Below are 27,708 nucleotides of genomic sequence, written 5' to 3'. Positions count from 1 at the left end.
AAAAACAGGGTAAATTTGAATTCAACGCAGTCATACGGGACAAAGGAAAAGAAAAATCTAAAAAATTAAGTTTTTATATTATTCATAATCTGAAGACTACATACTTTAAGCTACTCATATCCTTTGTAATTCAATTAATAAACAGATGCAATGTCATGAGAGGTTTATGATTTTTGCAAAGCTTATGTACTAATCAGATAGAAAAGTAATGATCACCACCTCCCTCTTGCAGCAAATTTCTGACCAATTTAATTGTTAAAGAGTTTGCAAAACATACTGTGGTTAACTGAGTGGGTGAGAAAGAATCAAATAGCATATTAAATGAAGTACGAGGTTCTTTATTTTGATTATTTTCCAACCAAAGTAAAATTTTCAAGTGGTTAAAACCATCAAATGTTGCTATAGATTTTTAGTATGCTGGCATACAAAATTCTTAATACATGGTCAGCAATTTAAGACTGACAAGAAAACAAATAGTGAACTGTTTTCAAAATGTCAGTGTAGTTTCATCATTTCCTGCATCAGGAACATAATACTGTCATGTTCAGAGACCAAATGAACAGGAAACACATCTAACTTTTAAAGAAAAAACTACTTTAAGGTAATAAGTGAATTACATCTCAGCAGGTCTAACAGACTTCAGCTTTTTGTTCCCTTCATGTATTGGAAACACTAAATGGAAAATATGATATAGAGAAAAATAGAAATAACAAAAACACAGGACCACCCACGGATGTCAAAGATCATAAACTTTTAGTTGAATATCAATTCAACACAGTACCTGTAGATGAGGCCACGCAGCCTCCAATGTTGGTTCATCCTCTTCAGGATCAAACTCTGCACCTGTGGGGTTTGATGATGGTGGTAATGTTCGAAACATGTTCACTGCAAACTGAAAAGTTGTTGAGAGGTTAGATGTACACACATTCACTATAAAGGTGTGTAAAATATTGGTTTGTTTAGAAATAGTTTGTCTGTGCATACCCCCTTAAATTTAAAATATGCTTGCAACATCACAAATGTCTATCAAACAAAGAGCACTGTCCCAGTCATAGCAACTCATGAAGTTCATACCAATTCCATTACTCTGCTTTATTCCTGTAAACTTAAGAATATTTCTCTCAAATAGCTGTGCAATATTCTTTTGAAATCCTTGATCATTTCAACTTCCACACATGAACCAGGTCTTTCAATTCATTGTGGAGTATTAAAGGTCTTCCACATATGCCACATCCCACCCCTATATTTCTGTGGCCTCTTATCTTTGTAAGTACGAGTCATTAATGATAACAGTTCTTTGTGCATCTCATCTAAACCTGCCAAAACATCCATTAAATTTCTCCTGAATCATCTCAAGGATCAGTCCAGAACTAGAAGCAATACTCTAGATATGGTCTGATAAAGAGTTAGCATAATTTCTGCTTTTGCATATAACACCTGCATTTATGAAGTCCAAAATTCTGTACATGTTTTGCTAACTATGTCATGCCATCTTTAAAGATCTATGCATACAAGTCCCCATGTACCTGTATTTTCGTATTCTTTAGAACTACCTCATTAATTTTACCCTGAATCTTCCCACCACTTTTTTTACTGCATTAACCACTTTTCTGCCTTGTTAATGAATTGGATCATCCTTGGTCTCCACCATATATCCATAAATTTTTGAAAAATTACCGTATTCCAAATAAACCAACAAATTTGTAAGTAAATACATCTTTTCCAGTGGCAGGGTGAAGATATGTCTCTACCAAAGGAGGTGTAAGGTACTCCTTCCCTCCGCTGGCCTGCAGGTCACCCTTGGACAAGGTGTAGCACCTGCTTGGTACTCCTTACTGATGAGGGTCACGTGAATCCACGGGAGTAGGTGGTGGGTGGTTGCATGTGTATATCACAAGTCCTAGTTATATGACCTTAGCTTCAATGCTTGTGGAATTGGCTTGGTCCAGGACTGTCAGGTTGGAGATATGGTCTTGCCAGCGGATTTGCATGATTGATCGCAGAGCATGATTGTGGAATTGTTCAAGCTGTTGACATGTCTGCGATAGTGTCCAGGTTTCACAGCCACATAGAAGTGATGAGACCACAACAGCATTGTAAACCTTCAGTTTAGTGGAGAGGCGAATGTCTTTGTGCTGCAGAACTTTGACCCGGAGCCTTGAGTGCCTGGCTTGCTTTCTGGATCCTTGACTTGATTTCTTTATCAAGGGCACTGTCGCTGGAGATGGTACACCCCAGGTATTTGAAGTCGTCAACATTCTGTAGTTTTGTGTCATCGATGGTGATGTATGGCTGTGGCGGGGCGCTGTTAGCTGCAGGCTGCAGGAGGACCTCTGTTTTACTGAGGCTGATTGTCAAGCCGAACAATTTAGATGCGGCAGAGAATCTGCTGACTATTGTTTGTAAGTGGTCCTCTTGGTGCACCATGAGTGTGCAGTCATCTGTAAAGAGCACTTCTATGAACAGCTTTTGGAGGGTCTTTGTGTGTGCTGCAAAGCGACGTAGATCAAAGAGTAACCTGTCCAGGCAGTATTTGATATAAATGCCCAGGTTTATCTTTTTGAAGGGTCAGCTCAGATGGACCGACCACGTGATCCGCATGGATGAGTCCAGAATGCAGCATCAGTTGTTCTACGGAGAACTGGAGCAAGGCAACCGTGCCCAAGGAAGAGGTACAAGGACAACCTCAAGTCAAACCTTAAGTGGGCCAAACTCCAGCCCTGCGATCTTGAACACACTGCTGCTGATCGGTCCAAGTGGCACAATCTATGCTCCAAGGCAGCTAACAACTTCCAAGCCAACTGGCGCATGCAGCGCCTCAAGGCGAGTCAAGAAAAACACAGGAAGGCGTCTGCTCCTGCCCCAACATGCGGTGCTCCTTGTCCCATCTGTGACTATATCTGCGCTTCGGACTTCAGCCTCAGAAGTCGTATGCATGCCCACAGATGTTGATTGTGCAACACATTCGTCTTCCTCGGACTTCAAGAAACTACTACTACTAGTTTTATGACCACTGGCACCAGCACCAATCTCTGAAGAACATTGGTAACAGCTGGGGTCAACTGTCTTGTAAAGCAGGGATCCCCAACCTTTTTTGCACCGCTGACCAGTTTAATATTGACAATATTCTTGCGGATTGGCCAATTGGTGGTGGGGGGGGGGGAGATGTTAATCATGACCGGAATATAGGTGAAACTATAAGTCCCTTATAAGTGGCTAATACACTCAATTTCGTTTCTAAAAGAGTTTATCTAACGAATTTAATATTAAACACAGCCCATATTTTCCTCCCATGAATATAGTGACAAGTCAATTATAAGTCACTTTATAAGTCAATAGCATAATATTTTAAGTAATGTTTGTATATTAAACACACAGGGCATATTTTCCTTATGTGAACATACAAAATCATTGCAGCACACCAATATTGCTGAATTAGTGGATCCCTGTGTGTTAACCACACGAACCTCAAGTCAGTGCTCCCCAAATTCCTTCAGTATGTGGACTTTGCAATGAGGGGGGAGAACACGTTGGACCTGGTTTACACAAACATCCCCGAAGCGTACCAGGCAGAGCCCCGCCCCCACCTCGGATACTCAGACCACATCTCTGTTATGCTAATCCCAGCATACAGACCGCTCGTCAGGCGCTCCAGACCAGTTCAGATGCAGGTGAAAACCTGGCCAGCAGGAGCCATCTTTGCTCTTCAAGACTGCTTTGAGCACACTGACTGACACACGTTCATGGGGGCTGCAACCGATGGCAACTCTACCAACTTAGAGGAGTACACAGCATCAGTGACCAGCTACATCAGCAAGTACATTGATGATGTTACTCTGTCCAAGACCATCACTATACGTGCTAACCAGAAGCCATGGATGACTGCAGAGGTGCGTGCGCCACTGAGGTCCCGCAACCCGCCTTCAGAGCAGGCGACAAGGCAGTTCTAACAAAAGCAAGGGCCAAACTGTCCCGAGCCATCAGAGGGGCAAAGCGTGCACATGCCCAGCTAATCCACAGCCACTTCCAGGACAGCGACGACATGCAGCACATGCGGAAGGGCATCCAGGACATCACCAATTACAAGACATCATCACCTGACTGTGCAGATGATGCTACCCTCCCAGATGCACTGAATAACTTCTACGCCCGGTTTGAGGTGGAAAATGATGTGGCGGCAAGGAAGTCCACCCCTCTTACAAATGCCCAAATGCTGTGTCTCACTGTGGGCGATGTGAGAAGAACCCTGTGCAGGGTCAACCCATGGAAGGCTGTTGGACCAGACTGGTAGAGTGCTCAGAGGATGTGTAGACCAGCTAGCAGATGTTCTCACTGACATCTTCAACATCTCCCTGAGCAGCGCCACTGTTCCAAGGTGCTTCAAGGCCGCCACCATCGTCCCCATGCTGAAGTAGTCTTCAGTGTCCTGCCTAAATGACTACCGTCCCATTGCACTTACATCCATCATCATGAAGTGTTTTGAGAGGCTCGTCATGAGGCATATCAAGACCCTGCTGCCCCCCTGCAGTTTGCGTACTATCCCAACCATTCAACAGATGGTGCCATTGCCACCACCCTCCACCTGGACAAAAAAAGACACATACGTTCTGATGCTGTTCGTAGACTTCAGTTCAGCATTCAACGCAATCATCCCTCAGAAACTGATTGGAAAGCTGAGCCTACTGGGCCTGAACACCTCCCCCTGCAACTGGATCCTAGGCTTCCTGACTGGGAGACCTCAGTCAGTCCGGATCGGGAGCAGCATCTCCAACACCATCACACTGAACAGGGGAGCTCCCCAGGGCTGCGTGCTCAGTCCACTGCTGTTCACTCTGCTGACCCACGACTGTGCTGCAATACACAGCTCGAACCATATCATCAAGTTCGCCGATGACACAACCGTGGTGGGTCTCATCAGCAAGAATGACGGGTCAGCTTACAGAGTGGAGGTGCAGTGGCTAATGGACTGGTGCAGAGCCAACAACCTGTCTCTTAATGTGAACAAAAGAGAGATGGTTGTTGACTTCAGGAGGGCACAGAGTGACCACACCCCACTGAACATTGACTGCTCCTCGGTAGAGATCATAAAGAGCACCAAATTTCTTGGTGTTCACCTGATGGATAATCTCACCTGGTCCCTCAACACCAGCTCCATAGCAAAGAAATACCAGCAGCGCCTCTACTTTCTGCGAAGGCTGAGGAAGGTCCATCTCCCACCCCTCCCATCCTCATTACATTCTACAGGGGTTGTATTGAGAGTATCCTGAGCAGCTGCATCATTGCCTGGTTCGGAAATTGCACCATCTTGGATTGCAAAAACCTGCAGCGGATAGTGAGGTCAGCTGAGAAGATCATCAGGGTCCTCTTCCCGCCATCACGGACATTTACACTAAACGCTGCATCCGCAAAGGGAACAGCATTATGAAGGACCCCTTGCACCCCTCATACAATCTCTTCTCCCTCCTGCCGTCTGGGAAAAGGCTCCAAAGCATTTGGGCTCTCACGACCAGACTATGTAACAGTTTCTTCCCCCAAGTTATCAGACTCCTTAATGCCCGAAGCTTGGACTGACACCTTGCCCTATTGTCCTGTTTATTATGTATTGTAATGCCTGCACTGTTTTTGAGCACTTTATGCAGTCCTGTGTAGGTCTGTAGCCTAGTATAGCTTTCTGTGTGTGTGTGTGTGTGTGTGTTTTTTTTTACATAGTTCAGTCTATTTTTTGTATTGTGTCATGTAACACCATGGTCCTGAAAAACGTTTGCCGCATTTTTACTATGTACTGTACCAGCAGTTATGGTTGAAATGACAATAAAAGTGACTTGACTTGACCTGACCTGACCCTGGGCTTGTTTCCCTGCAACAAGGGATAATGGGAGATAGCATTACTCGAAGGGGGTTCCTTATGTCCAGTCTATTCCGCAATTTAGTTGTCGTTGCATTCATTGCAGAAAACCCAGCTTCACAGAGATATGATGTTGGAAATGGAAACAACATTTTCAGTGCTTTCGTGGCTATCTCAGGATATTCAGCCTTGACTTTGATCCAGAATGCCAGCAGAGATGTTATGTCAAACATACTTCTCAGCCCACCGTCATTTGCAAGCTCGAGGAGTTGATCTTCTTCCCGTGCTGACATGGATGATTCACTGGGGACATTCACAAATGGGTCACGGATCCATTCCTTTGCACTTCTTGGGTCACTTGCAGTTGGGAAGTAACACTCGAGTTCTGTTGACAGTGAAGTTAGGTGATCGCACACCAGCTGTGAGAAGGACGATGCAGCCTCAGTCTCTCCCAAGATCTCAACTAATGTTGGGAACATGTCAAATATGCCCCTGTCCACTCACCATCCCCACAGTTCCAGTTTGGCTTTGAAAGCAGTCACTTTATCTGCTAACTTGAAGACAGTTGTCATTCTCCCCTGAAGTGACAAACTGAGTTCATTGAGCAGGTTGAAGATGTCACACAGATAAGCAAGTTTTGCTATCCACTCCTTGTCACTGAAGTATGCTGCCAGTGGTGACTTTTTTTCATGAAAGAAATCTCTGTAGCTACTCTCTTAACTCAAAAAAGCTGGCCAGGACTCTCCCCCTTGATAGCCACTTAACTTCAGTGTGAAAGAGAAGGCGTTTGTGCTCTGCGTCCATTTCCTCGCAAAGCTGCTCAAACAGATGTGAGTTAAGGTCTTTTTCTGTCGAAGGAAGCTTTCTTGTTTCTTTGCAATCTCAGCCTCGCTGTCTCTGCGTTATCATCATCATTAGACCTTTAATGTCCCCTATCACCTCTTCCAAAGAAACTCTCAAGCGATGTTTGTTATTTACTCATACCAACTGATGACCTCGCGTGCGTTCAAGTTCAACAGTGGGCGTGACAGGGAATGAGAAAAGGTGCAGCTGACTCACATCGTTTCATATTGCCAAATCATATAGTTTCCTCGCAGCCCGGTACCGGTCAGTGGTCCAGTGGTTGGGGACCACTGTTTTAAAGACACTGCCCAGAGAAAATGGCAAACCACTTTTGTAGCAATAATTTGCTAAGAACAATCATGGTTATGGAAAGACCATGACCACCCACATCAAAGGCATGACACACAATGAACAAACAATATACCTTTTGATAATTGTTGGAATAAATGCACTGCAGCACATTTTAAAAATTTGGACCACTAATACCCAACTTTCAGGAGATACGTGTTCACAGACATCACTACATTTATGAAAATAAGCTAAATTTTTGTCAAATGTCATTAAAAGTGGTTGAAAATGAATTATACAATTTTAATTTACAGCTTATTATTGTTTTTCTTTGTAATGCCAAAATAACCACCACTCAACAAAAACCTCTTTGCTCAGTCTCTTTATTACCCAATCCAAACTGAAGCCGCCTTTGAAGGCTGGATAGAATACCAAATGAGGTGGATTCTACTTGCATTTCTTTCTTATGTATTATGACAAATACTGACAAAACTGAGCTGTTAAATTAAAATCTGCCTTTGCCTTGAGATTGGAGCCAAAACTTTACATCATAGAGAACCTACAACACAGGTGACATCAATTCAGCCCATTCTGTCAATGCTGGGGTGGGAGAGGGAGGAAATAATCATTATTCCAACTAAAATCTCACAATTAACTCAGACTTGGCAATATGTAAGAGTACAAGAGACTCAAGATAAAAAGAGGGCTATGCGGTTAGGAGATTCTAGGCAGTTTCTTAGAGTAGGTTACGTAGTCAGCATAACAATATGGGCTGAAGGACCTGTAATGTGCTGTATATTTCCAGATTTCTAGAGTTAAAACTGACAGGAATTTAATGTGAAAAGAGACAACAATGTGATCAAATTTAACAATTCACTAGTTTATTTCCCTGCTACTCCCTTCCCTCAGGAGGCTTTTTTTAAAAATCAGTTATTACATATTTTTAAATGTCATTTCTTAGAACTGACAATAGCTTAATAATCATGTGGGTTGTAGCCTGAGGAGTAAGGCAGGGGATCATGAAAAACTTTATTCCATCACACAAGTGAAGAGCATCATCACAAATGAAATCTGTTGCTCAGGATTGCCCGAATGCACATGATCTGATCTCATCTTGACTCGTCTCTCTTGGGGTTCATCAACATCCTTTATAATCTTCAGACAATAAACTAAATTATGGAGAATGCAGTGATAACATAAGTTTAATCTCTGTTTGGATGTACTACTATTAATGGGAAGCAATTTTACTGAAATATTCCAAAATTCTGAAGGCGGCTTGATTATCACAAACGTAGTTGGCATATCAATTGTAATTTTACTGGTAAATCGTTAGGTACTTCTGGAGATGTGCTCTAACCAGTGAGCTTCTCCCAAAGTTATTACAAGCAACCAGGAAGAACTCCCACTGAAACTATAATAACACCTCAAGACCAAAATTTATTTTTCAGAAGCACAGTAATTTTTAAACAGTCAAAAAGCTTTTGTTTAGTTAAGAGTGGTGGATTGTTTGATGTGGCAATATATCTAACATTAAAAATGTTTACAACATAATCTACTGGATCAGCAATACAAAAAATTTATACCAGTCTGAGTCAAGAGACCTCATTCTTTGCATAAACACAATGAACAAAATGTCAAATACAGTAGTCTGGTTTAAGTAAGTTTGTCTTAAAACTATAAATTGTGGGTAAGTTATGGTAAACAAAACTATGAAGCAAATTTTAATAATGTGACTAACTACTGCCAAATGCACACATTAGGGTTTGAACAAAACCGTCATTAGTATCATTGGTATGCATTCTTTGAAGATTGAGATGAAAGAGAATAACATCAAAAAGTCATCAATCTGCTCTACATTGGGAAGGCCAAATGTAGACTAAGTGATTACTTCAATAAACAGCAGCATTACCTGCAAGGGTGATAAGGAAGACTCAGTATTTATTTTCATTTCTGCTACCCATTTTTGGTACTTTTGGAGTATGCTTCAAATATATTTGAATGGTCACCAATCTTATATTTCTGTTCCCTCAAATAGATTAAACCCATAGTATTGACAAGGGTACAATCTATCTGAGGGGACAGAAGTAGGGTAGTGTTTGGTTCCAAAGAACTGGAAAAATGCAAATGTCACTCCACTCTTTAAGAAAGGAAGGGAGACAGAAGAAAGGAAATTATAGGCCAGTCATCCTGACTTCAGTGGTTTGGAAGATGTTGGGAGTTCCAGAATCTTGGAGGCACATGTAAAATATGACAAAGTCATCATAGTTTCAAGGAGAATCTAGCCTAACAAATCCATTGGAATTCTTTGAGGAGATATCAAGCAGGATAGGCAAAGGAGAGTCAGTGGGTGTTGTTTACGTGGATTTTCAGAGGCCTTTGACAAGGTGCCACATGATAAGATCCCATGGTATTACAGGACATATATTAGCATGGGTAGAAGATTGGCTGACTGGCAGGAGGCAAAGAGGTGGAATAAAGGGGGGCTTTTCTGGTTGGCTGCTGGTAACTAATGGTGTTCCACAGGGGCCTATTTTGGGACTGCTTCTTTTCATGTTATATGCCATTGTGATGACCTTGTGGCCAAGTTTTCGGATGATACAGAAGCAGGTGAAGAGTCAAGCAGTGTTCAGGAAGCAGGGATTCTGAAGGATGTACGTTGGTAGAATAGCAAAGAAGTGGCAGGTGGTCATGCACTGTGGTAGAAAGAATAAAAGTGTAGACCATTTTCTAAATTGGGAGAAAATTCAAAATTCTGGGGTACAAAGGGACTTGAGAGTCCTTATGCAGGATTCTGTGTAGGTTAATTTGCAAGCTGAGTTGGTGGTAAGAAAGGCAAATGCAATGCTAAGGCTTCATAAGACATCAAACCCCACTTGGAGTATTGTCAGCAGCTGCGGACCCCTTTATCTGAGGAAAGATATAGATTCTGGAGAGCACAAGGGAGATTCATGAGATTTCAGGAATGAACGGGTTAATATATGGGAACCATCTGATAGCTCAGTCAGTGCCCATATTTATTTGTTTAGAAGAAAGAAAGGGAATCTCATTGAAACCTATCAAATGTTAAAAGGCCTAGATAGAGAGGATATGGAGAGAACATTTCCCTATTGCGGGTGAATCTAGGATCAGAGGGCACAGTCTCAAAATAGATAGCTAGAAGGTGATAGGTGAAGCCAGGTAAGTAGGAATGGTAAAGGGTTGGAGAAGGAGGAATCTGTTAGGAGAGGACAGTGGATCATAGGAGAAAGGGAAAGACGAGGGGTACCGGGGAAGTGATAGGCGATGATAGGCAAGAGGCCAGAATAGTCTCATCATGGCACAAAGGGAGTCCATGGACTGGCACGTCAGATCAGGAACTGGAATCTCAATTAAAATGTTTGGCCACTGGGTAATTCCCCTTTTGGCAGAGGGAGCAAAGGGGCTCGATGAAGCAGTCCCCCAAATTGTATTGGAAGCACTGGACACAATAGATGACCCCAGCAGATTTGCAGGTGAAGTGCTGCTTCATCTGGAAGGACTGTTTGGGGCCCTGAAAAGAGGTGAGAGATGAGGCGAATGGGCAGGTGTAGCATTTTGGCTGCTTGCAGAGATTAAGTGCTCGGAGGAAGATTAGTGCAGAGGGATGAATAGACAAGGGACATGGAGGGAATGATCCCTGCAGAAAGCAGAGAGATGGGGACAGGTAAAGATGTGCTTGGTGGTAGGATCCCTTTGGAGATGGCAAAAGTGTGGAGAATGTGTTGGATGCAAAGGCTCAAAGGTTGGTAGGCAAGGACAAGAACAACTATCTCTGTTAAAGGAGCAGGAAGATAGAATAAGGATAGATGTTCAGGAAATGGAAGAGATACGGGTGAGGATAGCATCAATGGTAGTGAAAGGGAAATCCTGTTTTTAGGACAACATTTCTGATGTCCTGGAAAAGAGCGCTTCATCCTGGGAACAATATGGTGGAGACAAAGGAATTGAAAAAAGGAATAGCATTTTAAAAAAAATTAAATATCTATCTACCCATTTATTTATTTACAGGCGACAGGATGGAAAGAGGTAAAGATAGCTGTCAGAATCTATAGGTTTATAAAAGATGTTGGTCAACAGTTTATCTCCAAAGATGGAAACAGATAGATCAAGAAAGGGGATGGGAGGTGTCAGAAATGGACCAAGTGAATTTAAAGGTCAGGTGAAAGTTGGATGCAAAGCTAATGAAATTGACAAGCTCAGCATAGGTACGTGAAGCAGCACCAATGCTGTCGTCAATATAGCAGAGGTGGTGTTGGGGATTGCTACAGGGGTGAAAATATCACACTTTTAAAATCTGCAGACAATGAACTTTATTCAAAGATATATCTCAAGTAAATCTAATAACTTTCTCCCTGAGATTTTTAACATCGTTATTCTTTGCCCCACATAAATATCATAACATGCCACTAACACTGTTCAGACTCTCATTGATGATAAAGACTTCCAGATTTTTCTAAAATCACATTTCCTCTGCAAGGGTGCACACTAAAGTATATTGCAATGTTGCCAAAATCTCTCAAATTAATTATATTCCTGATCATTTTTGTACTTGCCACATTAGCATGATTTAGAGAATCATTTATAGTAAATGTTAATCCCTTATAAATGGGTGATTAAAAAAACATCTTTGTAGATTTCTAGAAACTAGCAATGCAACAACTCTCAATTAAAACCCTCTCACATTTGCAGAACTGGTCCAATACATTATTAACTTGTGTGCTGCTTTTAATATGTTTGTGATACCTTTCAATAAATATCAAATTGCCTGATAGAACAAGGTTCAAGTAGCTTTAACCAGCCCAATGAAACAAAACAAATTCTTTTGTAAGAATAAAAATGACATGTAGCCACCAATGTTCTTGTCAATATCACAGGTTTATCCTTTTTCAAAAGCTAATTAATAAATTTTGCTGGATTACTTACCACATGGACTACTTCTGGATATATGGGTTCTGTGATAACATTGCGGTTGTGAGTGATATATTCGACCATCTCACTTAAAGCAGCCCTTTTCACCTCCTTCCATTTTAAGTCACTAAGTGGATCAGCAATAAAGTCAAAAAGGACACAGCACTGTCGCAGTTTTTGAATAAAAAGCTTTTCTTGTTCAGCTGCAGGGACATCTATATTTAAAGAAAATTACAAAAAAGTGTTACTTTGAAGAATGCAAGTAACAATGAAACAAGATTTTTTCCTTGAATGCATTGTAGCTAATATAAAAAGCACTTAAATGCAAACAAAATGCTAGATGTAGATATGTAAATGTAAATTAATTTTCACTTAAACATTAAAAGGGTACACATTAGAAAGGTATAATGAATATGCATGCCACCACGCAACTACTGCAAGAAAAATACAAGTGCAGAGCAACCAGAGAATGTTAGCTTTTCAAAAGACTTCATCTTTTGCCGGCTGAGCAGAATCCTCCTGAAATTTAACCTTGGGTTTCAGGTCTTCATCTACTACGTGATTACATGCAAGTTATTCCAACAAGCAGAGACCAAACCACAATGCAAATCAAGATTAAAGTCACTTAAAATTTCCCCCATTTTTACTCTCAGTATAATATTGCACTTCACCTCCAACAAGCTTTCCACTTTCTACTAGAACTAACCCAATCTAAAAGATGAGTCACCCCTGTTCTAGGTCACCCCTTTCAGTGGTCATTCTTCACTTACACTTGTGCAGAGAATGAGTCATTGTTAGCTTAGCTAAACATAAGGGAAGGAACCTTGCACTAAATAATCATACAAGGGGAACTATAGCTAATCTAACTTCAACACTTGCCCTTTGTAGGGTGAATGGCCAATCTATGGAAAATGTGGGTGACTTTTCAAATCTCAGAAGCTACTCATCAATTGAAGGCAAATGTTGATAACAAAATTCATCACTACTGCATCAGCAACATCTTTGGCTACCTGAAGTGTTGAGATCAAAGGTCTATCAGACACCAGTGATCTCCACCCTCCTCTATACTTGGACTACCTGGACTATAAACAGTTGTAACTGAAAGCAGTAGAGGGTACCAGCAGTCCTGACTCAGCAAATTCAATAGCATAATGACCAAAAAGACTTCAGAATCATTTTTCTGGCAAACATTTCCTATCCAACATACTCCACATCATTCACATGATGGCAAATGTATGATAATGCACTTTGGTAAAAAGGAACAATATTGTGGACTATTATCTAAATGGGGAGAAAATTCAAACAGAGGTGCAATAAGGACTTAAGAGTCCTCATACAAGTCTCCCAGAAGGCTAATTCACAGGTTCAGTCTATGGTAAAGGTGGCAAATGCGATATATTAGCATTTATTTCAAAGGAAATAGAATAATAAAACAAAGAGATAATGCTGAAGCTTTATAATACACTAGTCAGGACACACAGTATTGTCGACAATTTTGGGCCCCTTATCTCAGAAAGGATGTACTGTCATTGGAGAGAGTCTGGAGGAAGTTCACAAGTATGATTTCAGCAATGAAGGGGTTAACATATAAGGAACATTTGGCAGCTTTGAGCCTGTACTCACTGGAATTTGGAAGAATGTGCGGGGATCTCATTGAAACCTACTGAATGTTAATAGGGTAAGGTGGATACGAAGTGGTTGCATCCTCTGGTGGGGGTATCCAGAACTAGACGGAACAGTCTCAAAATTGAGGGGTGACCTTTTAGAACAGGAGGAGGAAATTTTTTAGCTAATTGTGGTGAATCTGTGGAATGCTCTGCAGACTGCAGTAGAGGCCAAGTTCCTGAGTATAAGGTGGAAGTTGATAGATTCCTGATTGGTAGGGCCATCAAGGGATATAGTGAGAGGGCAGGTGTATGGGGTTATATGGGATCTGGAATCAACCATAATGAAGTGGTAGAGTAGATTCAATGGGCTGAATGGCCTAATTCTGCTTCTATGTTTTATGGTAATGAACTTAAACAGGCCATCTACCCTGGAGATTTGTCAAAACAAAAAATAACCAGAAGTGCCAACGAAACACTTCAGCTGTTCTAAATATGTCACAGAGAAATATAAGCTCTTCTCCAACCCATGGCTACACCACAACTAATCAAAATGAATTTTCAGGGCAATATACAATGATGTATAGGTACAGCTGTGCACAGCTTAACGTCCATTTGGACAACGTCCGATCGCATATACGTCCGTAGTCCTGATCGGAGAACATGACATAGTGGATCCTCTTTGATAATTTGTGTGTGATATAGGCTAAGAAAGCGTTTAAATAAAAGTTTAAAAAGTAGAAAAAATTAAGTTTAAAATGAAATAAAAATTATGGTGTATGTATTATAATGTACAGTATACAGTTTTAGTGTAAGTTCTTGACTATTTAGTCAATGCAGGTACACTACAGTATGCCATATAGGTTTGCTAAGTATATAACATGGAGTTTGCACAATGTCCAAATCACATAACGTTCGATTTCACAGAATATATCGTGGACATTAAGAGTCACATAGCTGTACTTTAATAAATTTACTTTGAAATAAACAAAAAATATTCAAGAGAGGACTCACTCTTTTTAAATCAGGAGCATACAGAAGCAATAAGCTACAGGTCCTCCCAAGCTTACAAATACCCAACTTACACATAGCCTGTACATAGGAAGGAATGCTTAGCAGACTGGTGGCAATGTCGGTGCTGATAATAAAATAACTGGACTCAGACAGAAGCACTCTAGTGACCAGAGCATTCTTGTTATTTTACTTGTGCACGAGTACAGCATTGGATCCTGTCACCCACACTTTTCTAAAGCCAGGGCAGAAAACTGCTATTTTTATACAGTTAAAGATAATGACCATTGTAAATTGAATATGTTTGAATTTCTTCCTCACAAGATCAATCACCATTCACCATAGAGATATTAAAATCAATCGAAACTTTGAGCAAACAGCCAATATTTTGAAGTTAGTAGAGTCATTAGAGCCTTAATTATTGGGTATGTTTCACATCTTTCCATTATCCTCATCTGGTCTGTCTCCCCTATAGTGTAAAGGGGCACTATGTTTTAAGAAGGCTTTTCTGGAAAAGTCTCAAGATAGAGGATCCAGTTGTTTGGCTTGATTGCACACTGCCACAGTCACCCCACCTATCTCATCTGTAATAAGCAATCTCACTTCAAATGTCTCGGTTGACTACAAATGCCTTACCGTGACTTCCTCAGTATGAACTTGCTGGTTACTATGAGCATCTGCCTGGAAACTCTGTTCAAAACACTTTTCTGACTTCACCAAGTTCCTGCTGTCCCAACTCTAGCAAATCTGTGGATCCTTTAAAAGCCTCAGAAACAAGGCTATAGCATATGTTCCTCAATCCTTAGGGACTGTTTAAGATGATAAAAATGGAAACCAACTCACGTGTGAAACAATTGCAAAGAAACCCTTTCCTCCTCTTACAAGTACCAGGCTGAAATGTTGTCAAAGTTCAGGAGCAAATTTACTTTCAATTTACTATACGAAGTTGGGACTTGTAAAGGAATCTTGCCGCTGTCAGTAAAAATATAACAGGAAATCCCTATCAGACAGAAATTGCAGTCTTCTATAAACTAACCCAACAGATTAAACTAAGGAAACAATTTAATCTGTAACATAATGTGATGGTCAAGCATGAGCAATCAATTTCTCCTTCAAGACAAGTCTTTTAACACAAAATAGGCAGATTTTGAATACATTCTACCTGTCAGAGTTTATTTGTACACTTACCCGTTTGTACTATATACTTGATTATAAAAATCAAATTATTAATTTGACATTGCATGCCTTCTGATATTCCCCAAAATTTCTCTCTACATCAAGTTTTAAGCATACTTAAATCATATAACCATATAACAATTACAGCACGTAAACAGGCCATCTCGACCCTTCTAGTCCGTGCTGAACGCTTACTCTCACCTAATCCCACTGACCCGCACTCAGCCCATAACCCTCCATTCCTTTTCCTGTCCATATACCTATCCAATTTTGCTTTAAATGACAATACCGAACCTGCCTCTACCACTTCTACTGGAAGCTCATTTCACACAGCTACCACTCTCTGAGTAAAGAATTTCCCCCTCGTGTTACCCTTAAACTTTTGCCCCCTAACCCTCAAATCATGTCCTCTTGTTTGAATCTCCCCTTCTCTCAGTGGAAAAAGCCTATCCACGTCAACTCTATCTATCCCCCTCATAATTTTAAATACCGCTATCAAGTCCCCCCTCAACCTTCTACACTCCAAAGAATAAAGACCTAACTTGTTCAATCTTTCCCTGTAACTTAGGTGCTGAAACCCAGGTACCATTCTAGTAAATCTTCTCTGTACTCTCTCTATTTTGTTGACATCTTTCCTGTAATTCGGTGACCAGAACTGTACACAATACTCCAAATTCGGCCTTACCAATGCCTTGTACAATTTTAAGATTACATCCCAACTCCTATACTCAATACTCTGATTTATAAAGGCCAACACACCAAAAGCTTTCTTCACCACCCTCTTCACATGAGATTCCACCTTCAGGGAACTATGCACCATTATTCCTAGATCACTCTGTTCTACTGCATTCTTCAATGCCCTACCATTTACCATGTATGTCTTATTTGGATTATTCCTACCAAAATCTAACACCTCACACTTATCAGCATTAAACTCCATCTACCATCGCTCAGCCCACTCTTCTAACTGGCCTAAATCTCTCTGCAAACTTTGAAAACCTACTTCATTATCCACAACACCACCTATCTTAGTATCATCTGCATACTTACTAATCCAATTTACCACGCCATCATCCAGATCATTAATGTATATGACAAACAACATTGGACCCAGTACAGCTCCCTGCAGCACACCGCTAGTCACTGGCCTCCAACCTGACAAACAGTTATCCACCACTACTCTCTGGCATCTCCTATCCAGCCACTGTTGAATCCATTTTACTACCTCAATATTAATACCTAATGATTGAATCTTCCTAACTAACCTTCCGTGCGGAACCTTGTCAAATGCCTTATTGAAGTCCATATAGACAACATCTACTGCTTTACCCTCGTCAACTTTCCTCGTAACCTCTTCAAAAAGTTCAATAAGATTTGTCAAACGTGACGTTCCATGCACAAATCCATGTTGACTGTTCCTAATCAGACCCGGTCTATCCAGATAATTATATATACCATCTCTTAAGAATACTTTCCATTTATTTACCCACCACTGACGTCAAACTGACAGGCATAATTGCTAGGTTTACTCTTAGAACCCTTTTTAAATAATGGAACCACAAGAGCAATACACCAATCCTCCGGCACCATCCCCGTTTCTAATGACATTTGAAATATTTCTGTCAGAGCCCCTGCTATTTCTACACCAACCTCCCTCAAGGTCCTAGGGAATATCCTGTCAGGACCCAGAGATTTATCCACTTTTATATTCCTTAAAAGTGCCAGTACTTCATCCTCGTTAATCGTCATAGTTTCCATAACTTCCCTACTTGTTTCCCTTACCTTACACAATGAAATTGTTCAAAATCTCCCCCATCTCTTTTGGCTCCACACATAGCTGTCCACTCTGATTCTCTAAGGGACCAATTTTATCCCTCACTATCCTTTTGCTATTAATATAAGTGTAGAAACCCTTTGGATTTATTTTCACCTTAATTGCCAAAGCAACCTCGTATCTTCTTTTCGCTTTTCTAATTTCTTTCTTTTCTTACATTCTTTATATTCCTCGAGCACCTCATTTACTCCATGCTGCCTATGTTTATTGTAGATACCTCTTTTTCCTTTTTAAAAAAGTATTTATTTACTATATTTTAGAAAATTACAAAGAATAAATGTCATGATAAATAGTGAGAAAAATAATATTAACCCTCCTCCCTCCCCTTAACTCTTATCTAACGAAAGAAAAAAAAGAAAAAGATTGCCTGGATATCGGAGGATCCCCACATGGAGTTCAAAATAATTTTAATATTTATTTTTACTTTCCCCAATTACTTTATAATTTTATCTTCAAAGGACCTATGTATTTAATCCTATCTTTTGTAGGTATGGGAGCCAAATTTTCAAAAATATATCATATTCATTACTTAGATTGTAATTTTTTCAAGTAGAATACAACTATGTATTTCATTATTCCAATGATCCATAGTTAAATATAAATCAGATTTCCAAGTAACTGCGATAACTTTTTTGGCTACTGCCAATGCAATTTTTATAAATTTTTTTCTGATACTTATTCAATTTAAATTTCGGTATTGTCCCTTCAATGTCTCCTAATAAAAATAATACTGGACTATGTGTGAGTTGGACTCCAGTAATTTGTTCCAATAAAAGTCTTAGATTTATCCAAAATGGTTGAATTTTAAAACAAGACCAAGTAGAATGTAAAAAAGTACTAATTTCTTGATTACATCGAAAACATTGGTCAGACCTATTTGAATTTAATCTATTTATTTTCTGTGGTGTTATATATAATTGATGTAAAAAATTATATTGTATTAATCTAAGTCAAACATTTATTGTATTTCTCATACTATCAGAACATAATCTTGACCAGTTTTTTCCATCAATTTTAACATTCAAATCAAATTCCCATTTTTGTCTTGATTTATGAATTCCTGATTTAATTGTCTGTTCTTGAATCAAATTATACATACAAGATGTAAATTTTTAATTTTTTCCTTTTCGAATTAATATTTCTATTTCACTAGATTTTGGCACCAACATTGTTTGACCCAGCTTTTCTCGTAAATAAGCCTTTAATTGAAAATAACAGAAAAGAGTGTTATTTGATATTTGATATTTATTTTTTAATTGATCAAACGACATCAATATACCTCCTTCAAAACAATCACCTATATATTTAATCCCCTTTTGTAACCAATTATGTAAAAGATTATTATCCATTGTAAAAGGAATAAGCCTATTTTGAATTAAAGTTCATTTTGCTAATAAAGATTTCTTTATCTCATCGTCCATATTTACCTTATTCCATAAATCAATCAAGTGTCTTAATATAGGAGATTCTTTTTTTTCCCGTATCCATTTAGATTCCCATTTATATATAAAATCTTCTGGTATATTTTCTCCTATCTTATCTAATTCTATTCTAATCCATGCCGGTTTTTCTTCATCAAAAAAAGACGCAATAAATCTAAGTTGATTTGATTTATAATAATTCTTAAAATTTGGAAGTTGCAACCCTCCTAAATCAAATTTACATGTCAATTTTTCCAATGATATTCTTGACATTTTTCCTTTCCAAAGAAATTTCCTTACATATTTATTCAGTTCTTGAAAAAACTTCTGAGGTAATTGTATTGGTAAAGTGTGAAATAAATATTGCAATCTAGGAAATATATTCATTTTTACAGCATTAACTCTACCTATTAATGTTATTGGTAACATCATCCATTTATCAAGATCCTTTTATTTTTTTTAATAATGGCAAATAATTTTGTTTATATAAATTTTTTACATCATTATCAACTCTAATACCTAAATATTTTATCCCATTTATTGACCATCGAAATTGAGTTACTAATTGACATTGATTATAATTTCCTTTGGTAAGGGGTAAAATTTCACTTTTATCCCAATTTACTTTGTATCCTGATACTTTCCCATATTCTTCCAATCTAAAAGATAATCTTTGCAAAGATTGCAATAGGCTTGTTAAATAAATCAAAACATCATCAGCAAATAAATTAATCTTATATTCTTCTTGATTAACTCTAAAGCCCCCAATGTCTGAATCTGTTCTAATTAATTCAGCTAATAGTTCTATTGCCAATACAAATAAAGCAGATGATAAGAGGCAGCCTTGTCCAGTTGACCTCGTTAAGTAAAATGGTGTTGAAATCTGACCATTTGTAACTACTTTAGCTTGAGGATTAGTATTTAAGGTTTTAATCCATTGTATAAAAGATTTTCCTAACTCATATTTTTCCAATACCTTAAATAAAAAATCCCATTCCAATCTATCAAATGCTTTTTCTGCATCCAAAGCAACTGCCACACTCATTTCCTCTCTTTTTTTGTGCCAAATGAATTATACTAACCGGGTTATATTATCCATTGATTGTCTATTTTTAATAAAACCTGTTTGATCCATATGTATTAATTTTGGTAAATATTTAGATATTCTATTAGATAATTTTTTTTGCTATTATATAATCTGTATTCAACAAAGAAATAGGCCTATATGATGTTGGTTTTAAAAGATCTCTATCTTTTTTTGGCAATACAGTTATGATCGCTGTTAAAAAAGATTGTGGGAGTTTATGCATTCTTTCCACTTGGTATATTAGTTCTATAAAAGGAGGAATTAATAAATCTTTAAAATTTTTATAAAATTCAGGAAGAAAACCATCTTCTCCTGGGGATTTATTACTCTGAAGTGATCCTAAAGCTTCTTCAACCTCTTTTAAAGTAAAGGGCCTATCTCAGGCATGGGCAAACTACGGCCCAGGGGCCATATGCGGCCCGTTAAGCTTTTTAATCCGGCCCGCAGAACTTGATGAAATTATATTAATAAACCTTGTTAACGTTTTTTCCCCGCAATTCTGGCGTTTTCCCAATAGATGACGCACTCTATATACATTGACCTTTGTTGAGGTGCAGCATATTACTCCACATTTGCGCTTTACTCTTTGTTCGGCTCGACCTATTTGTGTGAACAGGCGTTCAGCGTCATGAACATCAACAAAGCCAGCCACAGTTCCAAGTTAACTGACCAACACCTCAGATCCATCCTGAGAATCGCCACAACAAAACTAAATCCAGACTTTGATGCGCTGGCTAAAAAGGGAGACCAACAACACTGTTCCCACTGAAATTAAAAATAAGTTTCTTCGTTGTGTTATGTAAAAAATGTATTTGAAAATATTTTTTTCAATAAGCCTTACATGTTACATGTCATTTCTGTTAAGTGATGGATATGAGTAGTGCGCAGGTGCACGTATGTTCTCAAAATAAAAAATGCGCTGCAGATCAAATAACGCGCTCCGCATACTGGCGCGCTGTCACTGTTCTGTCCTTGTGCTGGTCATTGTTGAGGTTTGGCACAGGGGACAATTGAGTAAGAAGGAGCAGGACAAGTAGACCTGCATCTCCTACCGTTTTTGAAATAAAGACAGTCAGGAGGAGAGTGATGATGATAATATCTTGAAGGATAACAGAATTTTCAGTGCTTTAAAATAATAACTGTTACTATTAAAAAAAGCTGTATTTTATTCATTTAATTTTCAGTGTTTTAAAAGTCATTTTAATAAATAGCTAAATACCATGGGACTTCAAAGACAGATATTTTGTTGTAATGTATTTGTTCATTTTCAATTGAAATTAAAGTACATGTTTTCTACATATCCCATGATATTTTATTTTCTCTTATGAGGTGTATTACCAAAACACTCCGTCCATCTGCTCCTGGTCCGGCCCCCCTGTCAAATTTTAGAACCCTTTGTGGCCCACAAGTCAAAAAGTTTGCCCACCCCTGGCCTATCTAATCCTTTCTGTTCTTCCAAATTTAATTTTGGAAGGGTTATTTCTGATAAAAATTTATCTATCTCAGCAATCTTATTTTGTGATTCTGATTGATACAGTTCAGTATAAATTTTCATTAATTTCTAAAGATTTATAAGTAACCTTATTTACACTTGTTCTAATTGCATTTATTGTTTTAGAAGCCTGTTCTGTTTTCAACTGCCAAGCAAGAATTTTATGTGATCTTTCACCTAATTTGTAATATTTCTGTTTAGTTCTCATAATTACTTTTTCTGTACAGTATGTCTGGAGTGTATTATATTGTAGTTTTTTTATTAAAAAGTTGTCTTCGTTTTTCTTCTGTCATATATCTTCGAGATTCTTTTTCTAACTTTATATCTTTTTCCAATTGATCTATTTCTGCCATGTATTCCTTCTTAATTTTAGATGTATAACATAATCTGACCCCTTAAATATGCTTTCATTGCTTCCCATAATACAATTTTATCCTCAACTGAATGTAAATCTGTATCCAAAAAAAATTGAATCTGTTTTTTTCATAAACACAAAAATCTTGACGTTTTAATAAAATTGAATTAAATCTCCATCTATAAATCGATTCTTCCTTATCCATCATTATCATTGTCATTATCAAGTGGGAATGATCTGACAGTATTCTTGCTTTATATTCCACACTTTTCACTCTTTGAATATTTTTGGATAATAAAAAAAAATCAATCCTTGAGTAAGTTTTATGTCTATTTGAATAAAATGAATAATCTCTTTCTCTTGGATTAATTTTCCTCCATAAATCAATCAGGTTTAAATCTTTCATTAATGATAAAGTTAGTTTTATTACTTTTGATTTTGTAGCAATTTTAGTTGACCTATCCAAAACTGGATCTAAACAAAAATTAAAATCTCCATCTATTAACATTTTATCATGTGCATCAGCCAAGTTCAAAAAAACTTCTTGTATGAATTTTGCATCATTTAATTTGGTGCATAAATGTTCATAAAGGTCCATAATTCTGAAAAAAATTGACAATGTATAATCACACATCTCCCCCAAAATCAATTATTACATTTTGTATTTTAATTGGTAAAGATTTATTAACTCCTCTCGATTTTGAATTAAATGAAACTGCAATGACATTTCCAACCCAATCCCTCTTTAATTTCTTACGTTCTGTTTCTGTTAAATGTGTTTCTTGTAAAAAAAAAAGCTATATCTCCTTTCATTTTCTTAATATATGTTAAAACTCTTTTTCTTTTCACAGGTCCATTAATTCCATTAACATTAAAACTTAAAAAATTAAGTAAATTAATCATTCATAATACCTTGGGAACTCTAAAATTCTCCATGTTGCTATGAGTTTCTCCCCAACCATCCGGGCAAAAAAGAATAAAAATAGAAGAAAGATAACTAATATATAAGAAAAAAAAACAAAGTACCCCCCCCCCCACTAATGTTGTGAATAACAAGAACACAACATTACCCTCCCCCATTTTACGGGTCATGGCAATCGCAATGATTGTACACGTGAAACTCGCAGCCATCGATCAGGAGCTCTTCCAGCACCCCCCGCAAAAAAAAGATATATTAGTGAAGAAAAAAAATAATTAATGTCTCTACTCCCAATTAATACTCAACTTTTTTTTATATATAAATGTCCATCAAGTTCAACCTTGTTTCAGTCTTCATCATTAGTCCACTTCATTTCTATAATTCTTTACTTCTTCGTGGACATCAGGTAATTCTTGTACAAATTCCTCTGCTTTCCGGTAGTCAACGAAAAATCTTCTTTCTTCGTTATCCAGGAAAATTATCAATTTTGCTGGATACCTCAATAAAAATTTATAGCCCTTTTCCCATAAAGATTTTTTCACTGGATTAAATTCCTTTCGCCTCTTCAGAAGATCGTAACTTAAGTCTGGATTAAAAAAAACCTTTTCCCTCCTATTATCAATGGCCCATTTCTCTTTTTAGCACCTTGAGTAGCTGCCTTCAAGATCATTTCTTTATCTTGGTACCTTAAACATTTTATCAAAATTGATCTTGTTGAGGTCTTGGTCTTAAAGCTCTGTGTGCTCTTTCAATTTCAATTACTTGGCTTCCTTCTTTCATTTCTAACATTTTTGGAATCCATTCTTGAAAGAATTTTATTGGATTTTCTCCCTCTGTATCTTCCATAAGGCCAACAATTTTGATATTATTTCGTCTACTTGAGTTTTCAAGCGCATCTATTTTTTCCAACATTTGTTTTCTTTCTATCGTCCAGGCAAGATTATTGTCTTCTATCTTATCTATTCTTTCAGTGTTTTCTTCCACTTTCACTTCCACCTCTAACTTTATTATCCATCTTCTTTTGTTTTTACACCACATTATCGAGTTTATTCTGCATCCTTCTTATAGCTTTTAATTCATTCATAATATATATCAGGATATCTTTTATGTCTCCTTTAATCTCTTCCTTCTTTTCCTCTTCTTCTTCCTCCTCTGAATTTCCCAAAGAGTCTGATTCCACTTCCGATTCACTTCCAACCGTAGTTGGGATTTGTAGTTTTGTTAATATCTGTTCATGCATACTTTCATGCATGCATTGTTCTTGCCGTTTCTTCTTGGAGACTGCCGACATTGCTGCAACTTCTGGTCCCGCATCATCAGAAGTGCCATGCACTTCGCCTGGAGGAAATCCAACTTGAGTCCAAGGCTTCACCGAGACAGTTAGGCCTTTTTCTCCGCTGATTTGCGCAGTCTTCGAAGTAGTAGCTTTCTTCTGTTTCAGTTTAGGAGCCATATCAAAAGATAATCCTGAGTTACTTATAAATAGTTTCTAGTAGATACTTGTTAACTCTTCTTCATTTAAACCCTATTTCATTACTTTTTACGAGGGAGTTGGATTCCCAACGTGTCAACCCTACGTCATCACGTGACGTCCCCCATCTCTCTTTTTCCTAACCAAGTTTCCAATATCCCTTGAAAACTATGGCTCTCTCTAACTGTTAACCTTTCCTTTCAACCTAACAGGAAAATAAAGATTCTGATTCTGTACCCTCAAAATTTCACCTTTAAATGACCACCATTTCTCTATTACATCCTTCCCATAAAACAAATGTCCCAATCCACTCCTAAATCCTTTCACATCGCTTCAAAGTTAGCCTTTCTCCAATCAAAAATCTCAACCCTGGGTTAAGCCCTATCCTTCTCCATAATTATATTGAAACTAATGGCATTGAGATCACTGTACCCAAAGTGCTCCCCAACACATAGCTCCGTCACCTGACCTATTTCATTCCCTAACAGAAGATCCAACACTACCCCTTCTCTAGTTGGTACCTCTATGTATTGCTGCAAAAAACTATCCTGCACACATTTTACAAACTCCAAACCATCCATCTCTTTTACAGTATGGGCTTCCCAGTCTATGTGTGGAAAATTAAAATCTCCCACAATCACAACCCTGTGCTTGCTACAAATACCTGCCGTCTCCTTGCAAATTTGCTCCTCCAATTCTCGCTCCCCATTAGGTGGTCTATAATACAGCCCTATTAGTGTTACTACACCTTTCCCATTCCTCAATTCCACCCAAACAGTCTCTCTAGACGAGCCCCCTAATCTACCCCACCACAGCACCGCTGTAATATTTTCTCTGACAATCAACACAACACCCCCCCACCCCCGTCCCTCCGATTCTATCTCACCTGAAGCAACGAAATCCAGGAATATTTAGTTGCCAATCACACCACTCCTGCAACCACGTTCCACTAAATCAATTTTCTAAACTTGAGGAAATAAAGACAAAAACTATGTTTTTAATTTGTATTAATTTAGTGAAGCAGCACTCACAAAGGAGAATGTATTTTTCCTGAATGGTACACAATATAAAACTGTTTACAATATGAGGTTTGACCAAGGTTTTACAAAGCAGAAGGATTTTTTTTCATGTTGGTATTCAAATATCTAGAAATACAGTCATCTACATTTGTTGGGTTTTCAACAAATGTTTCGATTTTAAATAATAGTGAATGACCCCATATTCCCACATTAAATTCCTCTGCTCACAGAACTTTCATTTACAACATATTCCACCTCTTGGTTACAACTCACTACTACTTCAGAAACTTCATTTGACTGCTGATAATTTGAGGCCACAAGGCAGATCCCTAGGAGTACCACATGGATTTCCTAATGATGCTGCAGTTATGCCTCACAAAGAAAACCTAGTTGATAAAATGGATATAGTGTAAAAATTGCGGAAAACTTTACGAGGATGATAATAAGCATGCCAGCGAAATTAAGTTACTGGAAAACAAGCAATGTGGAATGGGATTGCGCTGAAAGCCAATATAGACACCAGGGAGTAAATAGGTACCTCTCTTATGTCATAAAGATGTACAAGATAAGATACTTTTAAAGGAGAGAAGCATAATACATAATGTATTATTTTTCTGTCCTTATGAAGCTTTGTCCATAACAAAAGCAGACTAGTTGCAAAAAAAATAACAGCTTTAGGTCAGGCTAAATTGTGAAATGTAAAGCCTCCCTACATAGTTAATATGCATATATGAGAAATTAAAAGGTTAACTGCACATACAAAATATACCCCCTGTAAATCTCCTATGTGTACTTTATGCATACAGAGAAAGGATTGTAAATACTAAGCAACCATATAATTTCAATGTTTTATGTGATTCTAAGGAAAGTTATTCTGATTTTTGTCATGGCAACAAGAATGTTGACACAAATTGCAATTCAAGTAATTGCTCTATTCAATGATATGCTGTATAAATATTAATGGACAAAATTTGCAAGTACAATATATTAAAAAGCCTGTCATTTATTGATTGATTCAGTTGGTATTAAAGAACTCAAGCTTGCCTTTCCAGAAATGCTGCTGATAACATGTTCACAATAAAATAATTGCATAGTAATTATGAAATAATTCCTAAATAAAACTGCAAAATAATTGGGTAACCATAAGCTACATAATCCTAGTTTCACTCAAAATTGAACATTCATGGGAAACCCAAGAAAATCAACAGAAATAATTTGAAGGTAAAACCTTTGGGTGTGAATACTTTGGAGAATACTTTTCTCACTTGAGAAAACATTCATAGCAAGACCTTGGGCTCCTTTCTCAAACTTGCATCAAAGATGCTTGTTTCTTCAAAATGGTTCCAGCGTAATTTGGAATAAATTTAATATAGACAATGAGCTTTGACAAAAAGGAATCCTCAATGATTAAGGATCTTTTGAGCAGAGGTTTCTTTCCTAATCCAATTTTTAAAATATCAACCCTAGGAAATAAGGCATAGTAAATAAATGCTGTTTTATCACTACAAAACCATTACGAGGCATCTACTAAAACATGACTATTATGTATTACTCATTTTGGCAGCAAAACACAGGGAATATTATCCAGTTTCTCAGGATAGCATGCACTAGGAATTATCAATTTGTACAAGTATAAACACCTTCTCCTCAATCACAAGTCACTGAATACTTTCCCAATTAGTTTACAGTTTTGGAATTCTCCTGAATGCAATCTTACATCTCACTTACAACTGAGCTTTGAACCAAAAAAATCAAAGCTGCTTTACTTTAGGGGTAAAGAAAGCAAATTAGAACACTTAAATTATTAACATTATCATTGTCAGTCAGTCGCAACAAGCCCTTTGCAAAATTTAAAATACATCCAATTTTCTGCCAGTACAGTGGAGAGCACAAGGAAAATGTGAGAGTGTACACTTTGTGAAAAGATGTGCAGAAATAACAAACATTAAAAGATTATAAACTTCGAAGTTAACAGTACTAGAAACAAATGACTGAGTACAGAATTGGAATAATCTAAGGATAACTAATGCAATTACTTGTTTAAAAAAAACCATTTAGAAACTGCAAAGCAATACAAACACCCATCAAATTTCATGAAAAGCAAACTCTAAAGGCCAGATTTTGTCAGACTGCCTCATTTAGACCATAATACATGTACAGGCAATCCCCAAGTTATGAACATCCAACTTATAGACAACTCATACTTATGAACGGAGGGAGGAGAACGCGGTCCGCCATTTTAAATTGTTGCCATTAACACTGTGTTGAGTGTGTAACTTTGTATTGGCTTAAATATTTCTTAGCAAGCTTCCCCCTTTCCAGTCAACACCGCTCCCACTTGTCCCATTTAACCTGTCTCAGTGCGGGTGGACTTTAGAACCCGAAGCAGCACAAGACCCACCACCTGCGGGTGCTGC

General features: G+C 37.9%; 1 protein-coding gene across 4 annotated transcripts in view; it reads right to left on the bottom strand.

Moving 5' to 3' along the window:
• Positions 1-27,708, bottom strand: part of ppp2r5ca (protein phosphatase 2, regulatory subunit B', gamma a) — a 134,493-nt gene that overhangs the window by 62,665 nt on the left and 44,120 nt on the right. For all 4 annotated transcript variants that reach the window (XM_059959218.1, XM_059959223.1, XM_059959233.1 and 1 more), the window contains 2 exons: positions 11,918-12,117; positions 782-892 (listed from right to left, as the gene is read on the bottom strand). In XM_059959218.1, the coding sequence (XP_059815201.1) occupies positions 782-892; positions 11,918-12,117 (311 nt within the window). The remainder of the gene's footprint in view (positions 1-781; positions 893-11,917; positions 12,118-27,708) is intronic.

This window comes from Hypanus sabinus, chromosome 2 (genome assembly GCF_030144855.1).
Source record: "Hypanus sabinus isolate sHypSab1 chromosome 2, sHypSab1.hap1, whole genome shotgun sequence".
NCBI lineage: Eukaryota > Metazoa > Chordata > Chondrichthyes > Myliobatiformes > Dasyatidae > Hypanus > Hypanus sabinus.
Note: the sequence above shows the minus strand (reverse complement) of the source record. Positions and strands in the feature narration are given on the sequence as shown.